At 48.6% G+C, this 27,954-nt stretch overlaps 2 protein-coding genes across 2 annotated transcripts; both read right to left on the bottom strand.

Annotated features, from left to right (window-relative positions):
- LOC129329114 (zinc finger protein 345-like) lies at window positions 1-17,157 on the bottom strand. The gene is made up of 9 exons (XM_054978543.1): window positions 17,112-17,157; window positions 15,634-15,898; window positions 15,352-15,451; window positions 13,353-13,435; window positions 13,000-13,126; window positions 12,639-12,731; window positions 9,562-9,657; window positions 8,180-8,284; window positions 1-4,999 (listed from the first exon to the last, which is right to left on the bottom strand). The coding sequence occupies exons 2-9, from the start codon at window positions 15,739-15,741 to the stop codon at window positions 3,174-3,176; spliced, it is 2,538 nt and encodes an 845-aa protein (XP_054834518.1). The 5' UTR covers window positions 15,742-15,898; window positions 17,112-17,157; the 3' UTR covers window positions 1-3,173.
- A 1,907-nt stretch (window positions 17,158-19,064) lies between these two features.
- Window positions 19,065-27,556, bottom strand: LOC129329129 (zinc finger protein 665-like). Its single transcript, XM_054978565.1, has 6 exons — window positions 27,372-27,556; window positions 27,100-27,199; window positions 25,976-26,058; window positions 25,628-25,754; window positions 23,612-23,713; window positions 19,065-22,760 (listed from the first exon to the last, which is right to left on the bottom strand). The coding sequence occupies exons 1-6, from the start codon at window positions 27,465-27,467 to the stop codon at window positions 21,091-21,093; spliced, it is 2,178 nt and encodes a 725-aa protein (XP_054834540.1). The 5' UTR covers window positions 27,468-27,556; the 3' UTR covers window positions 19,065-21,090.
- Window positions 27,557-27,954: the final 398 nt, after the last annotated feature.

The raw sequence follows: 27,954 nt of genomic DNA, 5'->3' as shown, positions 1-27,954 counted from the left end.
TTGGATGGCACGCATACCTATGGCATGACAAAGTAAAGGTCAACTCGATGTTCCTGCATCATTTTGTAAGGAGAAGTTTATATACAATCTGGAAGAAGTACAGAATTTACTTACAAGAAGGAACCCCCTTGTGGGTGGTTCCATACGAGGTGATAGATCCGAGAGCTGTTGATAATGAACAACAATGTTTAACGTACAAAGAAATAACCAAAACTGAAGTATCTAAACTTAGAATAAAGACGCAAGAGGAACTATCACCTAACTATGATTGGTTCCAGTACAGACAGATTAGAGATTTATACAATTCGGACTCTGCAAAAGGGGGCATACGAACAGAGAACTCGGAACTAGAGCAGACCCTTCTTAAAGAAGACAAGAAAAGAATATCCAAGGTATACCAAGTACTGTTGAAATGGTACACTGAGGATGAGATAGTTAAAACACAGATGGTGAAATGGGCTATAAACTTCAATAAAGAAATAACAATGGAGGCATGGGAATACTTGTGGAAAACTACAATGAAGACAACGACATGTATTAATATTAAAGAGAATATTTTCAAAATGATCTACCGTTGGTACATGACACCAAAGAAGATTGCGCTAGGGAACTTGAACACTTCTAATAAATGCTGGAAATGTAGGAAGCATGAGGGCTCCCTCTATCATATGTGGTGGTCGTGTGAGGTAGCTAGGCAGTTCTGGGGGGAAATAATAAGAGAAATGAGTGAAATTTTACAGTTTCAAATAAATAAGAACCCAGAACTCCTGCTGCTAAACTTGGGAATGGAGGGAATTCCAGCCCATCATAGGACGTTGATATTTTATATGACTGCAGCAGCTAGACTTTTGTATGCGCAGAAATGGAAAGTACAAGAAGTGCCAACTATCGAAGATTGGATCTACAAATTGCTGTATATGGCTGAAATGGACAAGATGACAAGAAAACTGAGAGATCTGGACTCAGGGCAGTTTAACACAGACTGGGAGAAGCTGAAACAATATTTGGAGAAGAAGTGGGAGGTGGGAGGAAAACTGTGGCAGTTTGAGAACTACTGAAGTACAATAAAAGTATAAAAGAGAGGGGTGACTTTACCGGGGGAGGAAGAGAAATGTGAATTTATAAGCAGTTAGATTAATTAATTGATTGAGATATATATAGATATGCAAAGGTTAATTGATAGAATATTGATAGAGAATAATTAACGGTTTAAATATGAGGATTGAGTAATTAACAATATTTTCTTTATCTGATAAGATTTATAAGCACCAAACTGAATGTATAGAAGAGTTAAAATGATTGATTATGTGATGAGTTATATAGAAATACTATAAAAAGAAGAAATGAGTAATATATAGAGAACAAATCAAATTGTTTGATTTAAATGTGGGAAACTTTTATGGTTTATGATATATAGAAATATTCAAAACTGGAAAATGGGATAACTTGTTTATCTAAAGAAGTATAGTTTGGATGTATAATAAGTAAAAGAGTTAAAGATGTACTGCTTAAAATAATGGAGAATATATATTTGTTTTAGACAGAGGAAGTTAATAGAAGTAAGGGAAAAGGGACAGAGGGTGGGAAAGCTGTTGGAAGTCAACAAAAGGGGGGGAAAGGGAGGGGGTTAGAAACGAAAAATTAGGGGAAAATCGAATGTAATGTAAAAATATTGATGTTCTAACTCAATAAAAAATTTTTTTTAAAAAAAAGAGATTCAAGGTGGATTACATAGAATAAGTCAGTATAATCAGCAGCTGTTCAATAAACAATGCGATAGGGTGGGATAGCTGAAGTTTGAAAACAAGCAGAAGTTCAGTAGAAAAACCAATGGTGAAACTGAGTCGAAATCCAGTACAGCGCTGGGGGGGGGGGACGACAACAACACTGAAACACAACAAAAGCAGATTGATAGGACTTATTAAACTATGAAGTAGGAGCACACTTACAGCCACAGATGGTACGCAGTAGTAGAGTCTACAGATCCTGTCCCTGTACCAATGCCTCTCTTTCAGGCGATTCTCACAGCACAGCCCTAATAGCTGCCTAAGAAAGCCCTCGTGAATAATTCAGTTTTGCAGTGTTGGCAGAAAGCCAGGAGAGGAGGAGTTTTGCTGACCTCTTCAGGGAGGCCATTCCATAAGGCAGGGGCTGCGGCAGAGGATGCCCGTACAGGGGCGGCTGTTGGTTTTGCCCCTTTGAAGGGTGGCGCCTGCAGAAGGCCCTGTTCAGACGAGCGGAGCTGCCATGTTGGAGCACAGGGGGCGAGGCTGTCCCACAGACAGGAAGGGCTTTGTATGAGATTGCCAAAACCTTGAACTGAGCCCAGTAACTTATGAGTAGCCAATGAAGTGATTGCAGAATAGGAGTTATAGTCAACCTCTGCCTAGATATCTGCGGGATTCAGCACCAATGGGAGCCTCTGAGTTGACTCTGAGGGGAGACTATGTAGAATACGTTACAGGAGTCGTATCTCCATGTTCCCATGCCGTGGATACAGGTGCTGGAGGCTGCTGCCCAAGGAAGCCAGCTGCGGGGATTGGCAGAAACCAGAACTACCATCGAACCTTCCGGCAACCTCATTTGAAACAACCAAGAAAGAGACCGGCATTGATGCCAGCCGAATCCAGCTGAATCCTCCTGCCCGTCCAGGTCCCACAAATCCACAGGGCCTCCTCACTCAACATGAGCTGTTAAAACAGCTTCGCTTACCTGAGCAACGCTAACAGGCAAGAGCAATGGATACCTGTACAGAATCGTTCTCTCTGGAGGCCCCTGTTGAATGGAACAGGCGGCCTGTTGAGGTCGAATATGCTCCCACAACTGTATCATTCCATACAAAAACACGATTTATAAAATGAAAACTGTGGTATTCTCTTTATGAAACTACCCTTTTGAAGAGAATAGGGATGTAGTTTTAATCTAAAAAAATGGGGGGGGTGAGTTTTTCTGAATTACATGTTATAATATAGCATTCCCGTCTAATTTTGTAATAAAATTAGTTTGGATACAATGTGTTTCCACATTCCAGAGATTTCTAGGTTTCCTCCCAGGTATGAGTTATTTTAATGGGAAGTAAGGTTCCCACCATGATGGAAGCATTTTCAAGACTGCTGGAATTTATAAGGTTTCCCCTCCTAGGTGAATTCTTTCATGGGAAGTAAGGTTTCCATTTAAGATTTCTCAACACTTGCAGTTTCCTGTGTGTGAATTCTTTGATGGGAATTCAGTCTATCCCTCCTCCCAAAGCTTTTATTACATTGTAAGCATTTATATTTTTTCTCCCCTGTGTGAATTTTTTGATGATAAGCAAGAGTTGAACTCTGTCTGAAGCTCTTCCCACACTCCGGGCAAGTATATGGTTTCTCCCCTGAGTGGATTCTTTGGTGGGAAGTAAGGCTTCCGCTCAAACTGAAGCCTTCCCCACACTCCAAGCATATATATTTTTTATCCCCTGTGTGAATTTTTTGGTGGGAAGAAAGGTTTCTACTATGACTGAAGCATTCTCCACACTCCCGGCATTTATATGGTGTCTCCCTGGTGTGAATTTTTTGATGAAAAGTAAGAATATCTTTCCGTCCGAAGGCTTTTCCACACTCCAGGCATTTATATGGTTTCTCCCCTGTGTGGATTCTTTCATGGCAACATAGCTGATACTTCTGCCTAAAACCTTTCCCACACTCCAGGCATTTGTATGGTTTTTCTCCTGTGTGAATGCTTTGATGTGAAACAAGATTTCCGCTCTGTCTGAAGCTTTTTCCACACTCCAGGCATTTATACTTTTTCTCCCCTGTGTGAATTGCTTGATGAAGAGTAAGTTTTGCATTCTGACTGAAACTTTTCCCACAATCCTGGCATTTATACGGTTTCTCCCCACGGTGAACTATTTTTTGATGGGTAGTAAGGTTTCCGCTTTGGCTGAAAATTTTTCCACACACTGGGCATTCATACCTTTTCTTCCCTGTGTGAATTGCTTGATGGGAAGCAAGATTTCCATTCTGACTGAAGCTTTTCCCGCATTCTAGGCATTTGTATGGCTTCTCCCCTGTGTGAGTTCTTTCATGGGAAGTAAGGGCTGAACTCTGACTGAAGCGTCTCCCACACACCAGGCATTCATATGGTTTGTCCCCTGTGTGGATTCTTTCATGGGAAGTAAGTTCATCTGTCCGTTTAAAGCATTTTCCACATTCTAGACACGTATATGGTTTCTCCCCTGTGTGAATTCTTTGATGGTGAATAAGGTGTCCACTCTGACTGAAGGTTTTCCCACACTCCAGGCATTTATATTTTTTATCCCCTGTGTGAATTCTTTCATGGGAAGAAAGGGTTCCACTCTGACTGAAGCTTTTCCCACACTCCAGACACGTATATGGTTTCTCCCCTGTGTGAGTTCTTTGGTGAGCAGAAAGGTTCTGACTGTGAATGAAGCATTTTCCACACTCCAGGCATTTATATTTTTTATCTCCTGTGTGAATTTTTTGGTGGAAAATAAGGCTTCCACTCTCACTGAAGCTTTTCCCACATTCCTGGCATTTATATGGTCTCTCCCCTGTGTGAATTCTGTGATGGGAAGTTAGAGAATCTTTCCGTGCAAAGGATTTTCCACACTCCAAGCATTTATAAGGTTTCTCCCCTGTGTGAATTCTTTGATGGGAAGTTAGAGTATCTTTTCGTCCAAAGGTTTGTCCACAGTACAGGCATTTAAATGTTTTCCTTGTATTATGGGTGTTCCCATGCATAGTCATATCTGCTATTTCAGAAAATCCTTCCACATTTCCTGGACACTCATCCCTCTTGTCTCCTTTGTATATTTTTTGAAGGGGTGGGATTTCTTCAGAATTGTCATCTTGGAAAATATCACAGTTTCCCCTCTCATTAAGAGGGTTTGTTCCCTCCACCATGCTCACTGAATCACAATATTCAATGTTCTCTTCCACATCTGAATACGTATGTTCTCTCTCCATCACTGCATATTCAGTTGCCAACTCCCACATACCGTCTGTGGAAAGAAATAGTAATAATATATACCACCCTTCAGGACAACTTAATGCCACACTCAGAGTGGTTCACAAAGTATGTCATTACTAGCAACAAAGCCCATTGTTCAGAAAAATACAATGGGTTCTAGAAAGGGGAGGGTGGGCAGGCAGATATTCACTCCTCTTCCATCACTGATTCCAGCTGGTGAAGGAGAGGTGGGCGGGCATTGTCATCTGCTCCATTCTTGATCTGCCTGATCTCGGCCATGTGAAGGAGTGGTGGGCTTTGCTACCTCCTCCATGCTGATACATGACAGGTAAAGGGGTGGGTGGGCCTTGCCTCCTGTTCTGTGCCTTACTACGGCTGGGTGAAGAGGGGGCAGGCATTGTCACCTGCTCCAAGCCAGATCCCAGCTGGTTGAAGGGGGGTGGGCATTGCCACCTGCTCCCCACTGGGTGAAGGGAGGAGCGGGCATTACTTCCTGCTCCTTGCCTGATCCCAGCAGGTGAAGGTGGGCGGTGGGCTTTACTACCTGTTCTGCTCCTGATCCCAGCTGGGTGAAGGGGGTGCGGGCATTGGCACCTGGTCTGCTCCCGATTCCAGCAGGTTGAAGGGGGGCAGGCATTGCTGCATGCTTGGCTCCTGACTCCTGCAGGGTGAAGACAGGGTGGGCATTGCCACCTGTTCAGTGGCTTATTCCGGTAGGTTGAAGAGGGCAGGCATTGCCACTTGCTCTCTCCTTATCCTGGCTGGGTGGAAGGAAGAAGAGCATTGCCTCTTGCTCTGCGCCTGATCCCAGCCAGGTGAAGGTACAAGGTGGGCATTGCCACCTGCTCGTGATCCCAAATGGGTGATGGTGGGGGTGGGCATTTCCACCTTCTCTACCACTAATACCAGCTGAGTTAAAGGGGGGGGCATTGTAAACTGCTCCACTCCTAATCCCAGTCAGGTGAAGGAGGGTGGGAATTGCCATATGATCTGATCTTGATTCCAGCTGGGTGAAGGGGTGGGGTATTGCCATCTGCTCCACTCCTAATGCCTGCGGGGTTAAGGCAATAGGTAGAATCAGTGATGGAGGAGTGAATGTCTGCCTGCCCACCCTCCCCTTTATAGAGCCCATTGTATTTTTCCCCACAACGGGCTTTGTTGCTAGTATAGTAAGATTATCTCTACAACAATCACCCTGTGAGGTGTGTGGGGCTGAAAGAGCCCTGAGAGAGTTGTGACTGGCCTAAAGTCACCCAACTGGTGACTCTTCAAGTGGAAGAGTAGGGACTTTTAACCATTACACCAAACTGGCTACACGTGACATGAACACACATACGAAAAACAGAGCCTAGAATTAAACCAACTGAGATTGAAAATGGAAGCGTTCAAACGGCTGATGTCTGGACTGTGTTGGGAATGCTAGATGGTATTGACCAATCCCATTTTTGTGACAATTAAATGAAAATAGTACTTCCCTGGATCAGTGACTGATGCAGGGATCCTTCTTTGAAGTGAACTGCAAGTCAGAGGAGCTGACCCAGAATGCAGCCACAAGACACTTGGTTCGTACTCAGATCACGGACTGGTTGATTCTTTGCTCTTCCCAGGTCAGTGGGGGATGATGGAATTGGGGCAGTGCAAAAGGCCGTGTGGGTTTTCTGCCTGAGGTGTCTGACCCACAAAGTTCTCACTGGCCATAACTGGAAAGACATGTCCTGCTACCCTGAGAAGGGCACCCCTCGAGTTCAGAACACAATTTTCATTGCCCTCTCTCTTTCCGTTCAGTACAACGAAAGAGCAGGGGTCCCTACAAAGTCTTCAGCGCCTCTTTTTTAACAATAAAACATGGGAAGGAAGCAGGAACGGGGAGAAAAAATAAGGGCCCAGCATACATTCAACAAGAGACCCCAACTGATGAAAAGACTTCACTCTCCCTTCACCTCCAGCTCCGCCCCCCACAGGCACAGGGCCCCTGCGGATCCCCAGTCTGGGCTACATCCAGCTCAGCTCAAACCTTCCCTACTAACTCGGTGGCAGTTTCATTCAGCACCCCAGAAGGCTCCTGTATTCCCCGATGAGGGAAACGGCCCTCGAGAGAGATGCAGCCCGAAACCAGGACAGAAGTCGTTCTGGTGGGTGACGGAGAACTGATCATCTCAGCTGAAATCTCTCCCCACTCCCTGCACCCAGTTTCCTGCTCCCTCCTGTATTTTGGAAGCTGGAACTGGGTAACATTTACAGTGTGAAGAAGCAAAGCCTGTGGGGAAGAAGCCAGGGAATTTGTTTTTCGCTACAGGCATAACTCTAGAGAAAATATAGTTTGAGGACATGGATACAGACTAAAAAAATGAACAGAGAAAAGCTGCTACGCTACTTACGACTCACAAATGATGTGTATTTGGATTAATGAATTCAGTGTTCGAGTGCTGGACCGAGAGTCGGCTAGAACCAGCTCGGCCAATAGAGAGGAGTTAACAGAAAAAGGACGTGACCTGTTACCTGCCTGCCTCCAATATTAAGTCTGTCCAGCCAGATAAAGATTTTTCAGCCTTCATGTCACCTCACAGCAGGGCACTCTTCATAAAACATCCCGCCCTGTCTGTCCTCGTCCATCACAAACGTCACTTCTGCACCTTGGCTGGGGGACCGCAGCAGCTTCCTGACTCCTTGCTCCAAACAATTGGAAGAGGCGAATCCTACTCGGGACTGAGAATACGCTCGGAAGATGAGAGTTGCCTCTCCAAGATGCTGGGTTTTACTTTGGGAGCCTCTGCTTTTGCAAATATTTGCAGGTCAGGCCCTTCAGAACCACTGACAAGATTGCTGTGTGGTGGGGGACGGAGGAGAAGGGAAGGTGTGTGCATGAGCACATTGTCTGGAGCTGCTTTGTGTAACTTGTCTGTAGTAAAGCTCCTGCTTTCCAAGCGCAATGTCTGCGGTTCAGTCCCTGGCTGCTCTAATTAAAGGGGTCTCGGGGGTAACAGGGCTGGGAAACAGCCTGGCCAGAGAAGCCACTGTCTGGACAAAAATGGATCAGGGAGCCTAGAAGAAGAAAGATCCCTGTTTTCATGATCTACAGACACCTCTCAGCCTTGACAAGCCATCTAAGTGTTTCTGAGGGGGAGCAACTGTGAAGATAAGAACCCAGAACCCCCCCCCCCGACCCCAACCTTGGAAGGAACCACAAGAAACACAGAGACCCACTACAGACCTAGGCTGCTCCCAGCCACTCCTTCCTCTTCATCACAGAACTCGATAAGCAGCGCCTCCTCTTCCTCCAGCCCGGATACGAGGTCCGGTGTGGCAATCAGAGGTCCTTTCATTAGAAAAAAAAACACCCCACAAAATTATTGTTGTTTCTTGTGCCCCTCAATTCAGCTATTTCAATGCAGGTTCACTCCATACCTCCAGAAATACACAACAGGCAAGTAAGAGGGGCTAATGGAGGGCGAAGAACACAATGGTCTGAGAAGCATCCATCCCCTATTAGCACTTCTGCTCCTGCCCACAGCCCAGCTGAGACGGAAAAGCCAGCTCCGAACTCAGTCAGAGGCAAAGAAGCCAACAGACTTCCCTCCGTAGCCACATCTCAGCACAGGTAAGGCAGGCCAGCCCAGACCTAGACAGCCCAGGTTAGCCTAATCTCAGATCTAGATAAACCCCAACGAGAGAGCCACGTGTTAGGAATGAAAAAACATAAGCCGTGGCCGACTAACTAGGAAAATATCAAAAAGTGTATTTAGAACAAATCTATCACAGTGATTTATGCAATCGGTACTATAAACATTCCTATGTCACAATCAATACCACTCTTTAAGGAAGCCCCGGTGGACACCTCTCCACCCCGTCCGACAAAGGGGTAAAACAGGCTGCCCTAGAGTTTCTTTTTAGGCTATGAACACAGCCCGATTTGGAACAGCAAGTACAGTAAATTCAGCAAAATTCAAATACAGATATGTGCAACAGTTAATACAAGGGCAAATAACAACGCCAATAAGGTCATTTACCAATTAATTCAATCACTAACTGCTGTAAACATTCAAATTGCAACCGCAACGGGTTAGCTAGCAAATGACCATCCCGTATCGGATTCTCCTTCTTCCAAGCAGTTACAATTCTTGCACACACAATTCACAACGATTCCAAATCAAATGCATAATGACGTCCTGCCATCCACCCTTGCATGGCCTTTCCCCACCTTTCACCTGCCCCATTTCTTCCCCACTTCGGCTGCCTCCTCCTCTTGCACTCCTGCCTGCTTTGCTGGACTCTTTGGAGGCCTTTGGAGCCAGGGCTCAGTCACTTCTTGTCTGGTGGCCAAAGTTTCTGGCCAGGCCCCTAAGTAATTCATCCAGCTGCAGTGCTTACGGGCATGTGCAGCCCATAATAATTAGGCTTGGGGGGGGGGGGAGGTCTCTATAGAAGGGAATCATGAGCAGACCCCTGTCTGAACTTTCTGCCTGGCGCCATGACGCAAGTTTCATCACGTGTGCTGAGCCAGGACTCTGCAAGGAGAGAAAGTGAGTCCCATCTGCCAGGAGAATTCATCACCCGATCGAGGAGACAGAAGGACCCTCCTGCCCCGTTCCTCACCGTCACCTGCTGCTCTCTCTCCTTGCTGAGAGTCCTGCCCAAACGGGTCTTCTCCTTCTAGCCTGGAGGGGGAATCAGTGGAGACAACCACAAGTCCTGCATTGGAAAGAAAGAAAAATATTGCAGAGACTCCCAAACAGCCTGAATAGCATCAACAAGAAGAACTTTTATCTTCTTTAACATTGCTCTTGCAAACAAATTTGCCTGAGGGTGTATTGTCGAAGGCTTTCACGGCCGGAGAACGATGGTTGTTGGGGGTTTTCCGGGCTGTACTGCCGTGGTCTTGGCATTGTAGTTCCTGACGTTTCGCCAGCAGCTGTGGCTGGCATCTTCAGAGGTGTAGCACCAAAAGACTTTTGGGCCTGCAAGAAACCTTGCAAGTCTTTTGGTGCTACACCTCTGAAGATGCCAGCCACAGCTGCTGGCGAAACGTCAGGAACTACAATGCCAAGACCACGGCAATACAGCCCGGAAAACCCCCAACAACCATTGCCTGAGGGTTTTTATGAGATGAAAGAATGCAAACATCCATCTACGGAACAAACTACCCCAAGGTAAACATCAATCTAAAAACCCCTCAGAGCAAAAACACTCACATAATTAGTATCGCTGCTGGATCCTGCCTCACCTTTCCTGCTTCCCAGGCTGCTCCGCAGTTCTCCCCAGCCACAGGTGCTCTTTTGCTCTCCCCGCCACCTACCCGACCACCCACTCACCCTGTGATGTTAAGCTTCCCCCCTCCCACTTCCCACACTTCCCTTTTCAGTACTTTTGGTTGCTTCCCACTGCAGCTCCAGGGCTTGCCTCCCTTCCTCCCTCTCTTCCTCTCTGCTTCCTTCCTTCCTTCCTTCCCTCCCTCTCTCCTTCCTTCCCTCTCTCCCTTCCATCCCTCCCTTCCTCTCTCTCTCCCTCCCTCTCTCCTTTCTTCCCTCCATCTCTCTCTCCTTCCTCCCTCCTTCTCTTCGTCCTTCCCTCCCTCTCTCCCTTCATTCCCTCCCTTCTTCCTTCCTCCCTCTCTCCTTCCTTCCCTCCCTACATCCCCTCCCTCTCCTTCCTTCCCTCCCCCTCTCCTTTCATTCCCTCCCTTCTTCCTTCCTCCCTCTCTCCCTTCCCTACCTACCCACCCTCCCTCTCCCTTCCCTCCCTTCCTCCATCTCTCCTTCCTTCCCTCCCTTCTTCCCCCCTTCCCTCCCTCCCTACTTCCCTCCCTCCCTCTCTCCCTTCCTTCCTTCCCTAACTCCCTTTCCTTCCTCCCTTTCCTCCCTCCTTCTCTCCTTCCTTCCCTCCGTCCCTTTCTCCTTCCCTCCATCCTTCCCTCCCTCTTTCCTTCCTTACTTCCCTCCCTCTCCCTTCATTCCCTCCCTCCCTCTCTCCTTCTTTCTCTCCATCCGTCCTCCCTCTCTCTTCCCTCCCTTCTTCCCTCCCTCCCCCTCCCCCTTATTTCCTTCCCTCCCTTCCTTCCCTCCGTCCCTCTCTCCTTCCCTCTCTCCCTCCCTCGTTCCCTCCCTCTCTCCTTCCTTCCTTCCCTTCCTCCCTTTCCGTTCATTCCCTCTCTCCTTCCTCCCTCTCCTTCCTCCCTCCCCTCCCTCTCTCCTTCCTTCTCTCTATCCCTCTCCGTTCATTCCCTCTCTCCTTCCTCCCTCCCTTCCCTTCCCTCCCTCTCTCCTTCCTTCCCTCCCTATCTCCTTCCTTCCTTCCCTCCCTCGTTCCCTCCCTTCCTCCCTCTCTCCTTCCTTCCCTCCCTCCCTCCTTGCTTCCTACCTTCCCTCCCTCCTTCCTTTCTTCCCTCCCTCCCTCTCCCTTCTTCCTTCCCTCTCTCCCTCCTTCCTTCCCTCCCTCGTTCCCTCCCTCTCTCCTTCCTTCCCTCCCTTCCTCTCTCCTTCCTTCTCTCCATCCCTCTCTCCTTCCTTCTCTCCCTCTCTCCCTTCCTTCCCTCCTTCCTTCCTTCCCTCCGTTCCCTCCCTTCCTCTCTCCTTCCCTCCCTTGCTTCCTTCCCTCCCTCCCTCCCTCTCCTTTCTTCCTTCCCTCTCTCCCTCCTTCTTTCCTTCCTTCCCTCGTTCCCTCCCTCTATCCTCCCTTCCCTCCCTTCCCCCCTCTCTCTTTCCTTTCTTTTTTCCTTCTCTCCCTCCAACAGTACTTTGAATTAGGACAGGGCCTGTCCAGGACTCCCCATCCCCATCATTGACCCCACAGTAAACATCAACCTAAATCCCATCAGAGCAAAAACGCTCACATAATTAGTTACCAAAGACTCCTGGGTAAGCTTAGCAGTTCCGGGATAAGGGGACAGGTTTACTCCTCTTACGGATTAAAAATTGGTTAAAAGGCAGGAGGCAGAAAGCCGAAATAAATGGACAGTTTTTACAGTGGAGAGAAGTAAGCAGTGAGGTTTCACAAGGACTGAGAAACCAAGTGGGGGACAACAAAACTTGTGTGTGTGTGGGGGGGGGGGGCGTTTTCAGGGAGCTATGCTGGGCTGCCTGCCCCCTTAGTATCGCTGCTGGATCCTGCCTCACCTTTCCTACTTCTCTGCCTGCTCTGCAGTTCTCCCCAGCCGCAGGTGCTCTTTTGCTCTCTCCACCACCTACCCGACCACCCACTCACCCTGTGATGTTAAGCTTCCCCCTCCCACTTACCCCTCTTCCCTTTTCAGTACTTTTGGTTGCTTCCCACTGCAGCTCCAGGGCTTGCCACCTTCACCCCCGCACCTCCCCTAACCTCCCAGGCTTATCAAATCTCTGAGGATTCTCTGTGGGCAGCAACAACGGAAGAGGTTATATGTGGATGCTGAGACAACAGGCTGTTGTGGGGGAGGGGGGAGAAACCCCCACCCCCAGTGAATTGTTGTTGGTTTTCGGATTTTTCTGCAAACCTGAGGGGAGTCCCCAAGTTTGGAGAAATATCTGCTTCATTCCCAAGTGCCCCCACCTTGCTGATTTAAGTATCCACATTTCAGGGCCGCTTCGGGATGAGATATGTTTGAAGACTGCCAGGGGCACTCATAGCCTAATAGGTTATTGCTTATAATGTCTGGTACTTGCCCTTGGGAAAAAACAGAGAAAGTTCCCAATATCTACCTGCCAAAGTCTCTCCCTCCTCGGAGACCTGTGCAACTGGATCGTCCCCTTCTTCCAGCAAGGAGACCCACTCGGGTATGGGAACCACAAGCCCTTATTTGGAGGAGGAAAAACACACCAATTATTTCTGGCCTATGCAGCTACAACCATTTCTTAAGGCGTACAAATTACTCAGTTTGTGCAACCTCACCCTTTCCCGTCAGGGGAAAAGAGTGGAAGGCAGGTGCTTGAATGCCTGGTTACAGAAGAAACACAGATCGGCTGTTTCACATGTTGGGTGGCTTCCCTGGCATTCACTGATGGAGGACAATAGGAGCAATTCCTGTTTTTAGTATCGATTAACAGGAAGGGAAAGCTGTACCGAGAGAGGCCAGGTTCCTGTAATTCTCCTCCGTGACTTCTCTGTGCAGAGCCCTTTGGCCCGGATCCAGCAGCGCCCACTCCTCCTCCGAGAAATCCACAGACACATCCTCAAAGGTCACCAGAACCTGAAAGGAGGAGGAAATATTTTCTCTTCAGCAAGGATCCATAAAGGCAACGAGCCAGGAGTTCTCTGACAGGAACCAAAGAAACTTTTTTCTTGTGACTCTCACAGCCTTTTTTGTCAGCAGTTTTGAGAGAACTGAAGGAAAGAGATTCCTTCAGACACGGGCTGATAAGAGAACGGGGCACTTGGGGGCACCCATCCTTTCTCCCCACTGGTTCCTTCCCTACCTGATCTGCTTGCTCAGATGTTGTGTGTGCCCCATCACACTGAAGGGAAGGCCCAGAATATCCACCCGACATCTTTCCAGGGCCTGCGAAGAAGGAAGGGGGTAAGGTGTTTAGCCCATTCACTGCCTGGCCCAGTCCCAGATGCTGGCCCCCACCTCCACACCCTGGGCCTTCTATGCCTCTCTCTTTCTCCTGCATGTATGCCCTCACTCAGTTAAGACACCCAGAGGGGATAGATCTCATTGTCGTTGGGGAGGACGGGCCTTCTTTTGTTATGGCTCCCCCCTCTTTGTGGAACTGTTTGGGAATTTTTTAAAAAGACCTCCCCCTACCATTTTAGTCTTGTGAGCAAGAAACTTTGCCTGGCATGTGAAAGTTATGGGAAACACCTCAACAGCATATCCCACGTCTCTTGCTGTGACAGATCAAGGTGGGTAGCCGTGGTCGTCTGTCTGGAGCAGTGGAAAAGAGCAAGAGTCCAGTAGCACTTCTAAGACTCACAACATTAGTGGTAGGGTAGGAGCTTTCGAGAGCCACAGCTCACTTCTTCAGATTCTTGTTGTAGTAGTTGCTATGCTGCAGGTTAGTATGACATTACATAACTTTGTAAATACATAGCTAGAAGCCATTTTTATCTAGAATAAGCGTTCCACATTCAGCCCTGGACACTTCGTATTGCAGATTGTTTATGTTCCGGCCTTTCCACAAGGAGCCAGAAAGGATTCTTATTTTCATTAAGCATTTTGATTGTATCTTGCCACTCAAAGAAAGGCTGCCATTATTCTCCGTAAGATGACGTCTAAGTCAACTGTTTGTGGCAACCTTTTTGATCCATTTTGTTCTGTAAACTCTTTAGCATCAAAGGATTTAGGCATAAGGATAAGGTTAGCTCAGTACGCATCGGGCCCTGGGAGTCTCAGGCGTCTGAGTTTTGCGTAATTTTTATTTATGTCATTTATAGTCCGCCTTTCTCACTGAGACTCAAGGCGGATTACACAGTGTGAGATTAGCACAGTCAGTATCAAGGACATTTCCATAAACAGTGCCGTAGGGTAAATAAACACAAGTTTACAAAGATGTAACATTAGAAAGACTCCAATATAGAGCTGAAGAAATGCTGAAACAGAACATAAGCCGTTCTAGGGCTGACATTTCTCATATTTCTTTGTATCACTGTGTTTGGGCTTGGATTACATTTGGGTAAGTGGTACAAGGGAATTTATAATTGGTAGAAAAATATTATAAAAAATTTGCCCTATCAGGAACCCCCTCCCTGGGGGATGAGGGCAGACCCTTCTCTATACAGCTTCTCTTCCCAGGTGAAAACAGACGACCCACAGTAATTAAAATAAACCCAGCCGTGAGAATCACAGAACAGAGGGCAGAAAAACCAAGACCAGAACAAAACTGATCAGCTTAACTAACAGAGTCCCAACTAGTCTCCAAAAGAGATGCAACAACCTCCCTGTGAAAAGCAGAAAAGGAAAGAACTTTTCTGAATTGTCAGGGGAAGACAGTGGCGTCATCTTGGAGCCACCACCTCCAAGGCCGTGCTCCTTCCTCAAGGTGACCCCGTGTCAGCAACAACTATTTTTGGTTCTGTATGTTTTCATTTTATTGTTAAATATTTATAAATATATTTTAAACATAGTTTTAATGTTTTAAATGCTCTACGTTTGGGACTGTATTTGTCTGTATGTGTGGGGGGATCTCATGGGGAGAACTGTTGGGAAGACAGAACTAAAAGGAATAGATTCTTCTTCATTCTCATTTCACAATCGTCTCCTTTTAAGAAAGGCCTCTCTCTCCTGCCGCCTCCTGGCTGGAATCCCAAGGCCTGGCCTGGACCGAGAAAAGGGCTGATGCACCTTGCTAAATTGCGAGAGAAGCTCGAGGCAAACAAGCATCCCCTCTCCACAGACTGTAGAGGGATGTGCCAGCAGCCCTTGGATTTCAGGCTGTGCTGGAAAACGCCCCCCATTAAATTCACCCTCCTTACCCAGTGAAGGGGCACTTCCATCGCCCTTCTGCTTGACCTCCCCCCAAATTAATCTCTGCACAGGCACTGCCACGCCCTTCTGTGCTCCTTCCAACGGCCCCTGAAAAAGCAGAGAAGGAAGAGGGAAAGGGGTTAGGGGAAAAGAACCGTGCCCGTGAATGCCTGGGAAAGTGGCCAGAATGGACTCTGCCTTGGAGGGTTTCCTGCAAAGTCTGGCTCGGGGGGCAGTTCTGAAGACAGCCGTCCCCACACTTTGGGGGTCGCAGGGGGAAACCCTCTCACCTGCTCCTCCCCGTTCATGTTCCCCGCCTGGCTCTGGAGGAAGGCTTCTGCCAGGGCCACCACCTGGGAACTGGGCTCTGGCTTGGATTCCCTGGCCCAGCTCTCCATCTCAGGGGCACAGCGGCTGGGATCTCCTTGGGACCTTCTGCCTCCTTCTTTGCTGAGGTGAGGAACAGCAGAACGGGTGGGGCTGTGAAGTCCAGAAGTGTCTCCGGGCAATGGAGGCAGGAAGGGGAGGAAGCCCACTAGGAGTTGAGTCTTCTCCCTGTACGGAAAAGAGAACATTTCCAAAGTGGGTGACTGGATGCCTCCTGGAAGTGCACTTGCCAGGAAAGAAAGCAACCGGCCTCCCCTGCTGCCGCCCCTTCCCTTTAATTGATCTTCACAGGTAACCTGCCCCTGAAAGTGGAGGCTCTGTTTAACCACTAATAGGTCCACCCCCATGAAAGTGTGTCGTCTCCCTTTATACTCCCCAACACAGCCTGCAGCCCTGAGCTGCATACTTTTAATTATGTGTTAAAAGAACACATAATGTGTTAAGAAGAACGCCGCTTTCTGTTCTTAATGTGCTTCATCAGGTTCTGGCACTGCGGGGGAGGAAGAAAGCAAATCACTCCATCCCCGTCCTTCCCTTCCTTCCTGTGACGTTTTCCTCCTAAATTTGAAGGCGCAAAGGTGTCTTTAGGGAAGAGGCTGCCCCCCCCCTCGTGAGCCACTTTCCACTTGCCTACACCGAATATGTGACATCCCAGCCACAACTCACGCCCCCGCGACTGCCAGTGGGTCTCAGTGCCCTTGAGTGTGGGATCCTTCAGGCTAACTGGGGGGGAGGCACTTGGGGGCATTGCTGTCTCCTGGCTCCCCATCTGCTAGGAAGGCAGGCGCTTGAAGGGGGTCCGGGCATGGTGGGGCTCAGCTTTGCACAGTGTGTGTGTGGGGGGTCCCTGGCACTCTGCCCCCCATCCACCCTTTTAACATTCACAGCCTGCTGAGACCACCAGGGGGCGTGAAATTAACAGCAAACGATGGTTATATACCACTCTTCTAGACAGATCAGGGCCTCACCCAGAGCAGGGAACAAGTTAGTGTTATTATCCCCACAATACAGCTGGGGCTGAGAGGAGGGGCTGACCCAAGGCCACCTCCTGAGCCCATGGCAGAGGTGGGGCCCCTGAGCGACACACCCAGCCCCATTGCTCCCTTCCAAGGCCAGGCAGAACAGCAAATGCTTTGAGCAGGGGCTTAAAGCGGGTGGGTGGGTGTCTGTGTGCGCTGCTGGTCAGGGGTTGAAACCACGACTGAGGGGGCAGCCCGCCTTCCTCCGTCGACCAGCTGGGGGTGCTTTCGGATCCCTGGATGCTTCTCAGCCCCCCCCTCCACCCAGCCCCCCCCGCCTTTTGCTCCCCCTTCCCCTCCTTGCACCCCCCCCCCCCGGCAATGCCCCGGGACTCCCCCTCCCCAATGTATTTCCAGCTCACCCGATCCCGGGGGTCGAGGCTGATGCCTGCAGCGAGGCCACCCTCCCATGGGGGGTGGTGGCAGGAAGTGACTGCCCAGTCCTCCAGCCCTTTTCCTCTCCAGTCGGGCACACTCGCTCCTTTTAACCCTTGCAGGGCCTTTTTTTTTGGTGCAAAAAAACGAGCGGGCCCAGCGGGAAGGGGGCGGGGCTTCAATATGCATTCCCCCTTGACCTGCCCCTCCCCTCGCTGCGAAGTTTCCTTTGTGAGAGTCTGGACTTTTATTCCTGCTGCAGAATCAAGGAGGTAAAACTGCATATTGGGGGGGGGGGGGAGTAAGGAGCAGGAGGGTCTTGCAATGAGAGGCGGGAAAGGAGGACGGGGGCGGCCGCTGGTCCAGGAGAGGAAGAGACAGCACCGCCCCCCCCCCCGAGGTCCCTGCCGCTGCCCATCCACGACCCAGTATGTGTGTCCTTCCTTTCTGCAAAGCCACGAGGTCCCTGCAGTGTTCAGCAGCTTCCTCGGGGCAGAGAACTCCGAACCCCGCCCCCCCCCCGCTTTGCGTGTGGATGCTTCGACACGGGTTCCGTTTCCAACCTGGGAAATGGTGCCATTTCAGGTTCGGAAGGGGGGGGGCGGGTTCCACTTGGAAGGTGCTCTCGGTCTTTGCATGGCCGGCCAGCGAAGGGCCCCTCCTCTCCTGCCCCTCTTGCAAAAGCGAACTCGGGAGGCTGGATTTCCAGGTGGGGTGCTGGGAAGGGGCAGAGGTTTAGGGGTGCAGCTTGGAGGAGTGGAGGTGTGGAGAGTGATGGGAAAGGGGGAGGCGAGGCCGTGGCTTGTTCTTGCGGGCTGAACCAGAGATGTGCTTTCAGGGCTCTTCTGAGCACCGTGCCCCAATTTGGCACCCGCCCCATGTTCCAGGAGGGTGGGCAAGGCCTTGCCTGGCAGGGATTGAGTTTGGCAAGGGGCTTGGGTCTTGAAACAGCCCAACCGCCAGAGGAACTGCCCCTTTGGAGCCTCCTTGCAGTGTAGGCCTCATGCCATTGACGCCAGGAAACGTGGCTCTTGCTTGAGGGCCATTGAGAACAGGGCCCTCCGTGGGCCGTGGAGTGAGTCTCGGTGGGCTGGAGCCTTCCCATCTCATCCAGCCGCAAAGTGGGACCCAAACCACTTTCTTCTATTCGACAATCCTCTTGCAAGAGCTGCTGAGCTCCCTCCTGCCCCCATGGGCTGCTGAGGTCTGCCTCGACGGGTGTGTGGGGAGGGATGGTTGGGCAGCTTCGATGCCAGGAGCCAGCTGGAGCCACTCATCCTTGCCCCCAAGAGGCATTGCCAGTTTCCTTTCTGAGTCCTCTGTGACTCCCCTGGGGTGGTGGAAGGACCTGGGATGTCCTACACAGGGAATAATGAATCTGTAAGAATGGCTGGTGGGGAGGGGGTTGCTCAGGGCCCATCGAATTCAAACGCTTTTCCCCGTTTCTTTGAGATCTGGGGCTCCTTGAAGGACAGGCAGAAGATCCTCCGATGCAGTTTCGGTGATCTTTAGTTGAACAACAACAACTCCAGCTCCTTTGCCCCCATAGTCTCCCATAAGGAATAATTGGAAGGAAAAGCAAACAACGTAACACAGTGAGGAAGGAAGGAAAATGCAGTCTTCGGCAAACAGGCAAATTTTTTTGTCAGCGGTGCAGAGAGGGTTGAAGTTGTCCTCCCTGTCAAAGCCATGCTGCATAGACCCTTCCTTGCATCCATCCTTGCTCAGCTCACAGCCTTACATGAGCTGCCAGGTGTGGAGCCCGAAAAGAAAGGCCGGAGGGAGGGGAGAACTCCGGGCTTTGTTCCTCCTTCTTAGCCCACCTACCCTGCTCTGTTCTCTGGGTATGAAAAGAAGGTGTTGGACCTGTTGGGGGAAGCTTTTTATCATCTCTGTTGCCAGTTACGAGGTCCCTCTTCTCTCCTTGTAGGAATAAGAAATCAAGGCTTCAAACTTGGTGATCTTTGAAACAGAAAAGGTTTATTATGAGTTGTTCTCAGGTAAGCCTGGTGCAGGGCTCATTTCGAGGGGGAACGCACAGGAACGCAGTTCTGGCAGTTCCCCAAAGAGGTCACATGTAAGGTGACCCACCTGACTCTCAGCCATTTGGGGCCAGTTTTGGCCTGGATTGGGGCTAAAATGGCCTGGATTGGGCCTCTGAGGGGCGATGGATCACTCTCCTGCTCATTAGCAGCCCAATCCTGACCATTTGGGGCCCCTTTTTGCCATTTTGGGCCCAATTTCAGCCCTGAATGACCAGGATTGGGTCCAAAACAGCCAGAATAGGTAATGTCAAGGGGTGTGGCATATGCAAATTGGTTATACTAATGACACACTGGGTGATGGCAAGAGGCGTGGCATATACTAATGCCACACCTAATGAGTCCCTCCAGCTCTTTTTCTACGAAATGACCACTGCGGAGAATTATTAAAAGAATACACAATCAAGTAAATGTCTCATGATATTTGGGACATGATAGATTGACAGGTTGAGATTATGTCTTCTTTCAGGTTATGTAACATAAAACTGTCAGAAAAACGCCATGGTTATCTCTACATTGCGTAATGAAGAGCATTCCCAAGACTGAGAACAGGGCCGTAAGGAAACATACGTAGCCTTCATTTGTCTCAGAGTGCAAACTGACTGTACGGAACGAGGCCTTTGTGTTATTACAACCACAATACAGGAAGGGATGAGGAGTGATAAGCGTCACCCTTTCCCCTTTTTGCACTCATCCCCATCTCCTACCTGGAAAGGAGGAATGGATTCCCCCCTTCTCACCCCCTCTCTGGCTCTAATGCTTCTTCAGGGTGGTCAAATCTCTCCCTGAACCGCAGCTCGGAGTTGAGGGCTCGCCGTTGAGTGTTCCAGTCGCAGAAGTGGGCATTGTCTTTCTCCACTCCCTCAGTCCAGGCCACAGTGACGTCAAGTCAGTGACAGCCTAAATTGATATGGCTCAAGAGCATAGGCTATCTGTAGCAATAGAAAAGAGCAGAGATCTCACAGTGTCACAGTGACTGTGACACTGAGAGATCTCTGTCTTTTGGTGCTACACCTCTGAAGATGCCAGCCACAGCTGCTGGCGAAACATCAGGAACTACAATGCCAAGACCACGGCAATACAGCCCGGAAAACCCACAACAACCATGGTTCATGTATATGTTGGCCCATACATTAGAACCAAGTCTAACAAGGGGATAATAGGATCGTTTCATGTATACCGTATATAAACAGAGATTCTTCACAGTTAAATTTTTACCTTATAATCCCAGTGTCTTATCCTTTCACACATGAAAGGATTCCCTTCATGAAACTGTTCTTACCCATTCGTTCTATCACGATATCTAATTCTCAACCAGAGCCCTAGAGTGCAAATCAGAAAAGCAACATAATGGGTCTGTAGACAGAAGGGGGACTTTTCCATAGACTTGTGAGAAGCCTGAGGTTTGCTGTCAAATCTGAATTTTTTAAACAAAAAAAACAACAGAGACATTATGAACAACCCAAATAATAAAAGTGATGTCTCTTACTTTAAGAGATTAATGCCCACTGAGGTCTCATAAGACTAAGTTCTCAGTGGCCATTTTGATGGTTGCTAGACAACCATGACATTCTTGCTGAGGCTTCCAAGCTTTCAGCCAGTCAAAGGTGAGGAACGTTTGTCCCCTGCATGGATTCTTAGATGGGAAGCAAGTTATGAGCTGACTGCAAAGATCTTTCCATATTCTGTAGATTTATATGCCTTCTCTCCTGAGTGGATTCTTTGATGGAAAGTAAGGCTTAACCCATAAATGAAGCTCTTTCCATTCTTCCAAGTGTGGATTTTTTAATGGAAAACTAGGGAAGAGCTGGCTTTGAAGCTCTTTCCACATTCTGAGCATTTTTATGGTTTCTCTCCTGTTTGTATTCTTTGATGATGAGCAAGGTCTGAGTTGCACATGAAAGCTTTTCCACATTCCGAGCATTTAAGTAGTTTTCTCCTCTGTGTGGATTCTTTGATGGTAAATAAGGCGTGTGCTCAATCTGAAGCCCTTTCCACATTCAGAGCATTTAAATGGGCGCTCCCCTGTGTGGATTCTTTGATGGGAAGCCAGGCTGGAGCTCTGTCTGAAGCTCTTTCCACATACAGAACATTTATAGGGTTTCTCCCCTGTGTGAATTCTTTGATGGGAAGCTAGTGACGAGCTGAATGTGAAGTTCTTTCCACATTTTGAGCATTTATATGGTTTCTCTCCTGTGTGGATTCTTTGATGGGACTTAAGTTCTTTACTCGTCCTAAAGTTCTTTCCACATTCTGGGCATTTATATGGTTTCTCTCCAGTATGAATTCTTCGATGGATAGCAAGAGATGAGCTCTGCGTTAAACACATTCCACATTCTGAACATTTATATGGTTTCTCCCCAGTGTGGATTCTTTTATGTAAAATTAGAGATTTGCTGACTCTGAAGCTCTTTCCACACTCAAAACAGCTATATGGTTTCTCTCCTGTGTGGATGCTTTGATGGGACTTAAGTTCTTTACTCATCCTAAAGTTCTTTCCACATTCTGGGCATTCATACGGTTTCTCTCCGGTATGGATTCTTTGATGGATAGCAAGAGATGAGCTCTGTGTTAAACACATTCCACATTCTGAACATTTATATAGTTTCTTCACCATGTGGATTCTTTTATGTAAAACTAGAGATTTGGTGACTCTGAAGCTCTTTCCACACTCGAAACAGCTATATGGTTTCTCCCCTGTGTGGATGCTTTGATGGGACTTAAGTTCTTTACTCGTCCTAAAGTTATTTTCACATTCTGGGCATTTATATGGTTTCTCTCTCATATGGATTCTTCGATGGGTAGCAAGAGATGAACTCCGCGTAAAATACTTTCCACATTCTGAACATTTATATGGTTTCTCCCCAGTGTGGATTCTTTTATGTAAGACTAGAGATTTGCTGACTCTGAAGCTCTTTCCACACTCAAAACAGCTATATGGTTTCTCCCCTGTGTGGATGCTTTGATGGGAAACTAATGATGAGCTGACTGTGAAACTCTTTCCACATTTGGAGCATTTATATGGTCTCTCTCCAGTATGAATTCTTAGATGGGTAACAAGGCTTGAACTCTGTGTGAAAGCCTTTCCGCATTCTGAGCATGTGTATGGACTGTCACCTGTATGGATTCTTTGATGGGAAGTAAGTTTTCCACTGTGTCTGAAGCTCTTTCCACACTCTAAGCAGTTATATGGTTTCTCTCCGGAATGGATACTTTGATGGCTAGAAAGGGCTGACCTCTGCCTGAAACACTTCCCACATTCTGAGCATTTATGTGGTTTCTCTCCTGTGTGAGTTCCTTGATGGGAAACAAGGTGTGAGCTTTTTCTGAAAGCCTTCCCACATTCTGAGCATTTATATGGTTTCTCTCCAGTATGGATTCTTTGATGGGAAACTAGTGATTGCTTGGCTGTGAGGCTCTTTCCACATTCTGAACATTTATACCGTTTCTCCGCTGTGTGGATTTCGTCACGGCCAGAATGTTCAATTTCACTGACATCTGCTCTGTCCAACGAAACAGATTTCTTCTGCTGCTTCTGCTGTACTTTGATTTTCCTTCTGTGCGGTTGTTCTTTCTTGTGCTCCTTCCCTTCACCTGTCGAAAAAAGGAGATAAATCCAATGAGGAAGAACTGGACCCAGAAATTAATGAACATAATAAATTCATCCCTCAACCTAAAGAGCCATTTTTGGAAGACTGTTCCCGGGACCTACAAGGGTATTATTTCCAGTGAGAAAAGGACCTCAACAAGAGGTGTGGCAGAAATCTTCCAGTCACGGCCAGGCGCTTTGGGAATGCTCAGTGCAAGCTGACAAATGGCTTTGTTTTCAAAGGCACCCTGTTTCTCCCCCCCCCCTCCCTTAGGCAGATCTCACTCTCTCCTCCTTGGTACCAGCCCCCGTCGGAAATTGTTTCTGACTTATTATTATTTCAAGCCCTCCCACCCACACATGGATTCCCCTCCACCTCTCAAGCAGGGACAGGGGGAGGGAAGGAATGATTCTTTAAGAGTAGGATGTAGAGGTCTGGAGCTGCCCCTGAAGTCCTTTGCATGCCCCAGGCATTTCTCTGCATTCTGGGTTCTCCACTGTCAGCCAAGGTTGGATTTACTAACAATGTTTTGGGGAAGATGAGAATCCTATTCCCTCCCCCTTCAGCCCACTGCAGTCTTTTGGCTGTCTGCCTCCTCCATTCCCACTTCCTCCTTTCTCTCCCTTCTGTCCCTGCTTTGCCTTTCTCCTCCTTTTAACCTGCCCATCACCCCTTTTCATCCCCCCCCCGCCCCTCAGCAGACCCCTGTTTGAACATGCTGCCTGGCTCCAGGACACACATTTCATTACGTGTGCTGAGCCAGGACTCTACAAGGAGAGAATGTGAGTCACATCTCCCAGGAGAATTCATCACCCAATCAAGGAGACAGAAGGACCCTCCCGCCATGGTACGCACCATCATCTGCTGCTCTCACTTCTTGCTGAGAGACCTGCACAAATAGGGCTTTCCTTTCTTCAAGGCAAGAGGGGAGGTCAGCGGGGGCAACCACAAGTCCTGCTTTGGAATGGAAAAAAATTATTGCTGGGATTTGAAGCAGCCCTGGATAGCCTCAGAAAGGGAAAAGAGCTTTTTTAAAAAAATAGAAAACATTTTTTAATACTGCACCTGTAAACACATTTGCCGGAGGATGTTTGCAAAATAAAACAATGCAAACGTTCATTAACTACCCACTGTAAACATTTTCCTAAAAAGTTATCAGCACTATGTAATCATCACAATAAAAATGACCACAGAATTAGTTACCAACGGCATAAGGCAATTGTACTTGCAAACAAATGGCAAGAAGCACGAATTTAAAAAGTTAAATTGAGCTGATGAGATATGAAGTTGTACATGTGAAGACAATTTGCTGTTGTTTTGTCTTTGTGTGTTTTTTTAAGTTAATATATTTTTGTTGGTTTTCAACAAAACCAACACTTGGGGCTCCCCCAGGTGGGCAGAAAAAACAGTTTTACTCCCAAGTGGCCCCAAGTTGCTGCTTTAAGTATCTGCACATTATGGCCACCTGGGAGTTAGATACAGGATTGAAGGCTGCCAGGGGAACTCATAGCCTCATCAGGAACATCAGTTATTGCTTATCCTGTGTGGTACTTCCAACCAGGAAAAAGAGAGAGAAAATTTCCCATCACACAACTCAGTAGCTACCTGCCAATCTGTTTCCATCTTTGGAGACCTCTCTGAATGATAGCTAAACCACATGAGATGAATTATATGAGGAAGCTCAAGTGAAGGGGAACACAATGTTAGCCAGGCAGTGTAGTTTGAATTTCACATTTCTCTACAGAGGCCGCAAAGATCACTCCTCAGAGGATTTGTTAATTTCCTTTTTGCCTCCCTGAAAGCTTTGTCAATTATTAATAAACTCTCTGAGGAGTGGTCTTTGCTGGCTCTATAGAGAGAGGTAAAATTCAAACTATATGGCTAACATTGCATCTCCCTTCACTTGAGCGTCCTCATGTAATTTGTCTTGTGTGGTTTAGCTCTGAATTCTCCTCTTCTTCCAGCCAGGAGGAACCTTCAGGTTTGGGAATCAGAAGCCCTTATTGGGAGGAGTTCAGAGTGGTTTATAAAGTCTGTTGTTATTATCCTCATGACAATCACCCTGTGAGGTGGGTGGGACTGAGAGAGCTCTGAAAGAGCGGTGACTGACCCAAACTCACCCAGCTGGCTTTGAGCAGAGGAGTGGAGAATCAAACCTGGTTCTCCAGATTAGAGTCCTGCTGCTCTTAACCACTACACCAAATTGCCCCCCTCAGCACAGTGAACAAAGTCAGTGTTATTATTATATCTAAAATAGAGGAGGGGAGCTGAGCTTAGAGGAGTGGCTTACTAAAGGCCACCTGCACAGGTCATGACAATCCTGGGAGTTGAACTAGCAGGGTGTTGATTTGCACCTCATGCTACAGCTGCTCTGGCACATACAGCCCCCACAGATATTTAGGTCTTGCAAACCAGCCAGTAGGCACAACATCACCCCATCCTATCAGAGGAAAGTGTGCATCTGACCACCAGTGGACTTCACAGCTTAGGACTTTTCCCCTTCCCCTTCCTGCTGCAGTTTTGTCCTTGAGGAAGAGCACAAAGGGCAAGGGTGAGCTGTGCAGCGGGATATGAGGAACCGGTGGAAATCACCGCGCTGTCGTCTGCCAGGAGAAATCTCATTCTGGCAGAGGAATCGCATGTTTGAAGACACGCCAGCATTCTTGAACATTTCTAAACAGATTTTAGCATTCTCGTTAGGGCTTCCCTTCAAATAATGAAAAAATAGATTTTACAGTTCGATAGACAGAGAACGGTAAGGAAAGCCAAATCTTCTATTTTATATGTTTGGTGACTTCCGTGGCATCCATTGACAGACAACAGAAGAAATTCCTGTTTTTAGTATCGATTAACAGAAAGGGAGAGCCGTACCGAGAGAGGCCAGGTTCCCGTAATTCTCCTCCATGACTTCCCTGTGCAGAGCCCTTTGGCCCGGATCCAGCAGCGCCCACTCCTCCTCTGAGAAATCCACAGACACGTCCTCAAAGGTCACCAGAACCTGAAAGAAGGAGAAAGTATTTTCTCTTCAGCAAGGATCCATGAAGACGAGGAGCCAGGAATTCTCTGACAGGAACCAAAGAAACTTTTTTCCTGTAACTCTCACCTTGTCAGCAGTTTTGATAGAAACGAAGGGAAGAGATTCCTTCAGACAGAGGGGATGTGAAGAGGACGGGGCCCCTGGGGTCTCCCTTCCCTTCTCCCCACTGCTTCCTTCCCTACCTGATCTGGCTGCACAGATATTGTGTCTGCTCCATCACACTGAAGGGAAGGCCCAGAATATCCACCCAGCATCCTCCCAGGGCCTGCGAGGGAGACAAAGGAAGGGGTTTAGCTCTCCTTGTTAAGCCCCTCTCTACCCTGGGCCTTCTATGCCTCAGAGGTCTTTCTCTTTCATGTCAGTAAAGACATGTAGAGAGGATAGATCTCATGGTGTTTGGAGGGAATGGGCCTTCTCTTGTTATGGCTCTTCCTGTTCAGTGGAACCCCTTCCCTGGGAGATCAGATCAGCCTCTTCTTCATACAGCTTCCCTTCCCAGGTAAAAACAGACGACCCACAGTAATTAAAATAAATCCAGCAGTGAGAATCACAAAAGAGAAGGCCTCAAGACCAAAATCACAACAGAACTAATCAAAATTAATAAAAGAGGAGAGCCCCAACTAGTCTCCAAACGAGATGCCACAACTGCCTTGTGAAAAGCAGAAAGGGAATGGACTTTTCTAGGTTACCAGGGAAGACAGTGGCATCATCTTGGCGCCACCACCTCCAAGGCCCTGCTCCCTCCTCAAGGCAACCCAGAGTGCCAGCAAGGGCTGTTATTGGTTCTGCATGTTTCCAATTCATTACTGAATATTTATAAATACATTTTAATGTTTTAAATGTTCTAATGTTTGTTGTATGTCGCCTTGGGGACTGTCATGGTGTGGAAAGCGGCATGTAATTATTCGACCTAAATAAATAAAATAAAAGTTATCTGGAGCCTGGTTGCATAGGCCGTTCAAACTATATGTGTGCTGGGATGAGGGGACTCAAGGGGAGAAAGTGCTCCATGAGAGAACTGTTGGGAAGGAAGAATAAAAAGGAATAAATGATTCTTCATACGTGTTTCACAATCTGCTCCTTTTAGGAAAGGCCTCTCTCTCCTGCCGCCTCCTTGGCTGGAATCCCAAGGGCTGGCCTGGAGCTAGAGAACGGCTGATGCGCTTTTTTGCATCGCGAGAGAAGCTCAAGGCAAACAAGCGTCCCTTCTCCATGGCCTGTAGAGGGATGTGCAAGCAGCCCGTGCATTTTAGGTTGTGCTGCTACCCTGCTAACTGCGCTGGAAGACTACGTTCACGCTCCTTACCCAGAGAAGGGGCACCTCCATCGCCCTCCTGCTTGACCTCCCCATGGAGTAACCTCTGCCACGGCACTGCTGGAGTGTCTTTTTCTTCTTCCAAAGGGTCCTGAAACAGCAGAGAAGGGAGAGGGAAAGGGGTCAGGAAAGGAAGGGGGCAGGGAATGCCTGGGAAAGGGGGCCGAGTGGGCGCTTCCTTGGGTGGTTTCCTGCAAAGTCCTGGGGAGGGGGCCATGCAGACAGCCTCCCCCGCATCTCTGGGGGTCCCAGGAGCCCCTCACCTGCTCTTCCCGCTTCACGACCCCCGCCTGGCTCTGGAGGAAGCCTTCTGCCTGGGCGCCGGTCTCTGGCTGGGACTCCCCGGCCCGGCTCTCCATCTCGGGGCTCAGCGGCCCGGACCCCCTGGATCTTCCGCCTCCTTATTTGTCCAGGTGAACAAGAGCAGAAGGGGAGGCTCAGAGCAGGCGGTGAAGGGCTGGGCGAGAACAGAGATGGGGAGCTGAATCTGCATGGGGGAGGGGGCTTTGGATCCAGCCCCCCCCCGCATGCTTCTCAGTCCCCCTCCAGCCCCTTGTGCTCCCACGTTCCCGCATTGCATTGCATTCCCTCCACTCCCCCCCCCCCATGCATTTGCAGCTCACCCAATCCTGGGGGTCGATGCTGATGCCTGCAGAAAGACCCCCTTCACACGGTAGGGGGTGGGGCCTCTGGCACGAAGTGACTCCCCAGTCCTCCAGCCCTTTTCTTCTCTAGGAATGCACACTCGCTCCCTTTAACCCTTGGGGGGCCTTTCTGCAAGGAGCTCAGCTGGCGGAGAGGGAAGGGGGGCTTCGATGAGCGATGCGCGCCCCCGCCTGACCTGCC

Source organism: Eublepharis macularius, chromosome 4 (genome assembly GCF_028583425.1).
Source record: "Eublepharis macularius isolate TG4126 chromosome 4, MPM_Emac_v1.0, whole genome shotgun sequence".
NCBI lineage: Eukaryota > Metazoa > Chordata > Lepidosauria > Squamata > Eublepharidae > Eublepharis > Eublepharis macularius.
Note: the sequence above shows the minus strand (reverse complement) of the source record. Positions and strands in the feature narration are given on the sequence as shown.

Excerpts from the sequence above, each read along its gene's own strand:
- LOC129329114 (XM_054978543.1), bottom strand. The coding sequence starts at position 15,741 with ATGGAGAGCTGGGCCAGGGAATCCAAGCCAGAGCCCAGTTCCCAGGTG. Across the intron at positions 13,127-13,352 it reads CATCTGAGCAAGCAGATCAG|GTTCTGGTGACCTTTGAGGA; the intron begins GTAGGGAAGGAA and ends TCCTCCTTTCAG. Across the intron at positions 12,732-12,999 it reads CAGGAACCTGGCCTCTCTCG|GGCTTGTGGTTCCCATACCC; the intron begins GTACAGCTTTCC and ends CCTCCAAATAAG.
- LOC129329129 (XM_054978565.1), bottom strand. The coding sequence starts at position 27,467 with ATGGAGAGCCGGGCCGGGGAGTCCCAGCCAGAGACCGGCGCCCAGGCA. Across the intron at positions 25,755-25,975 it reads TATCTGTGCAGCCAGATCAG|GTTCTGGTGACCTTTGAGGA; the intron begins GTAGGGAAGGAA and ends TCCTTCTTTCAG. Across the intron at positions 23,714-25,627 it reads CGGGAACCTGGCCTCTCTCG|CAGGACTTGTGGTTGCCCCC; the intron begins GTACGGCTCTCC and ends TCCATTCCAAAG.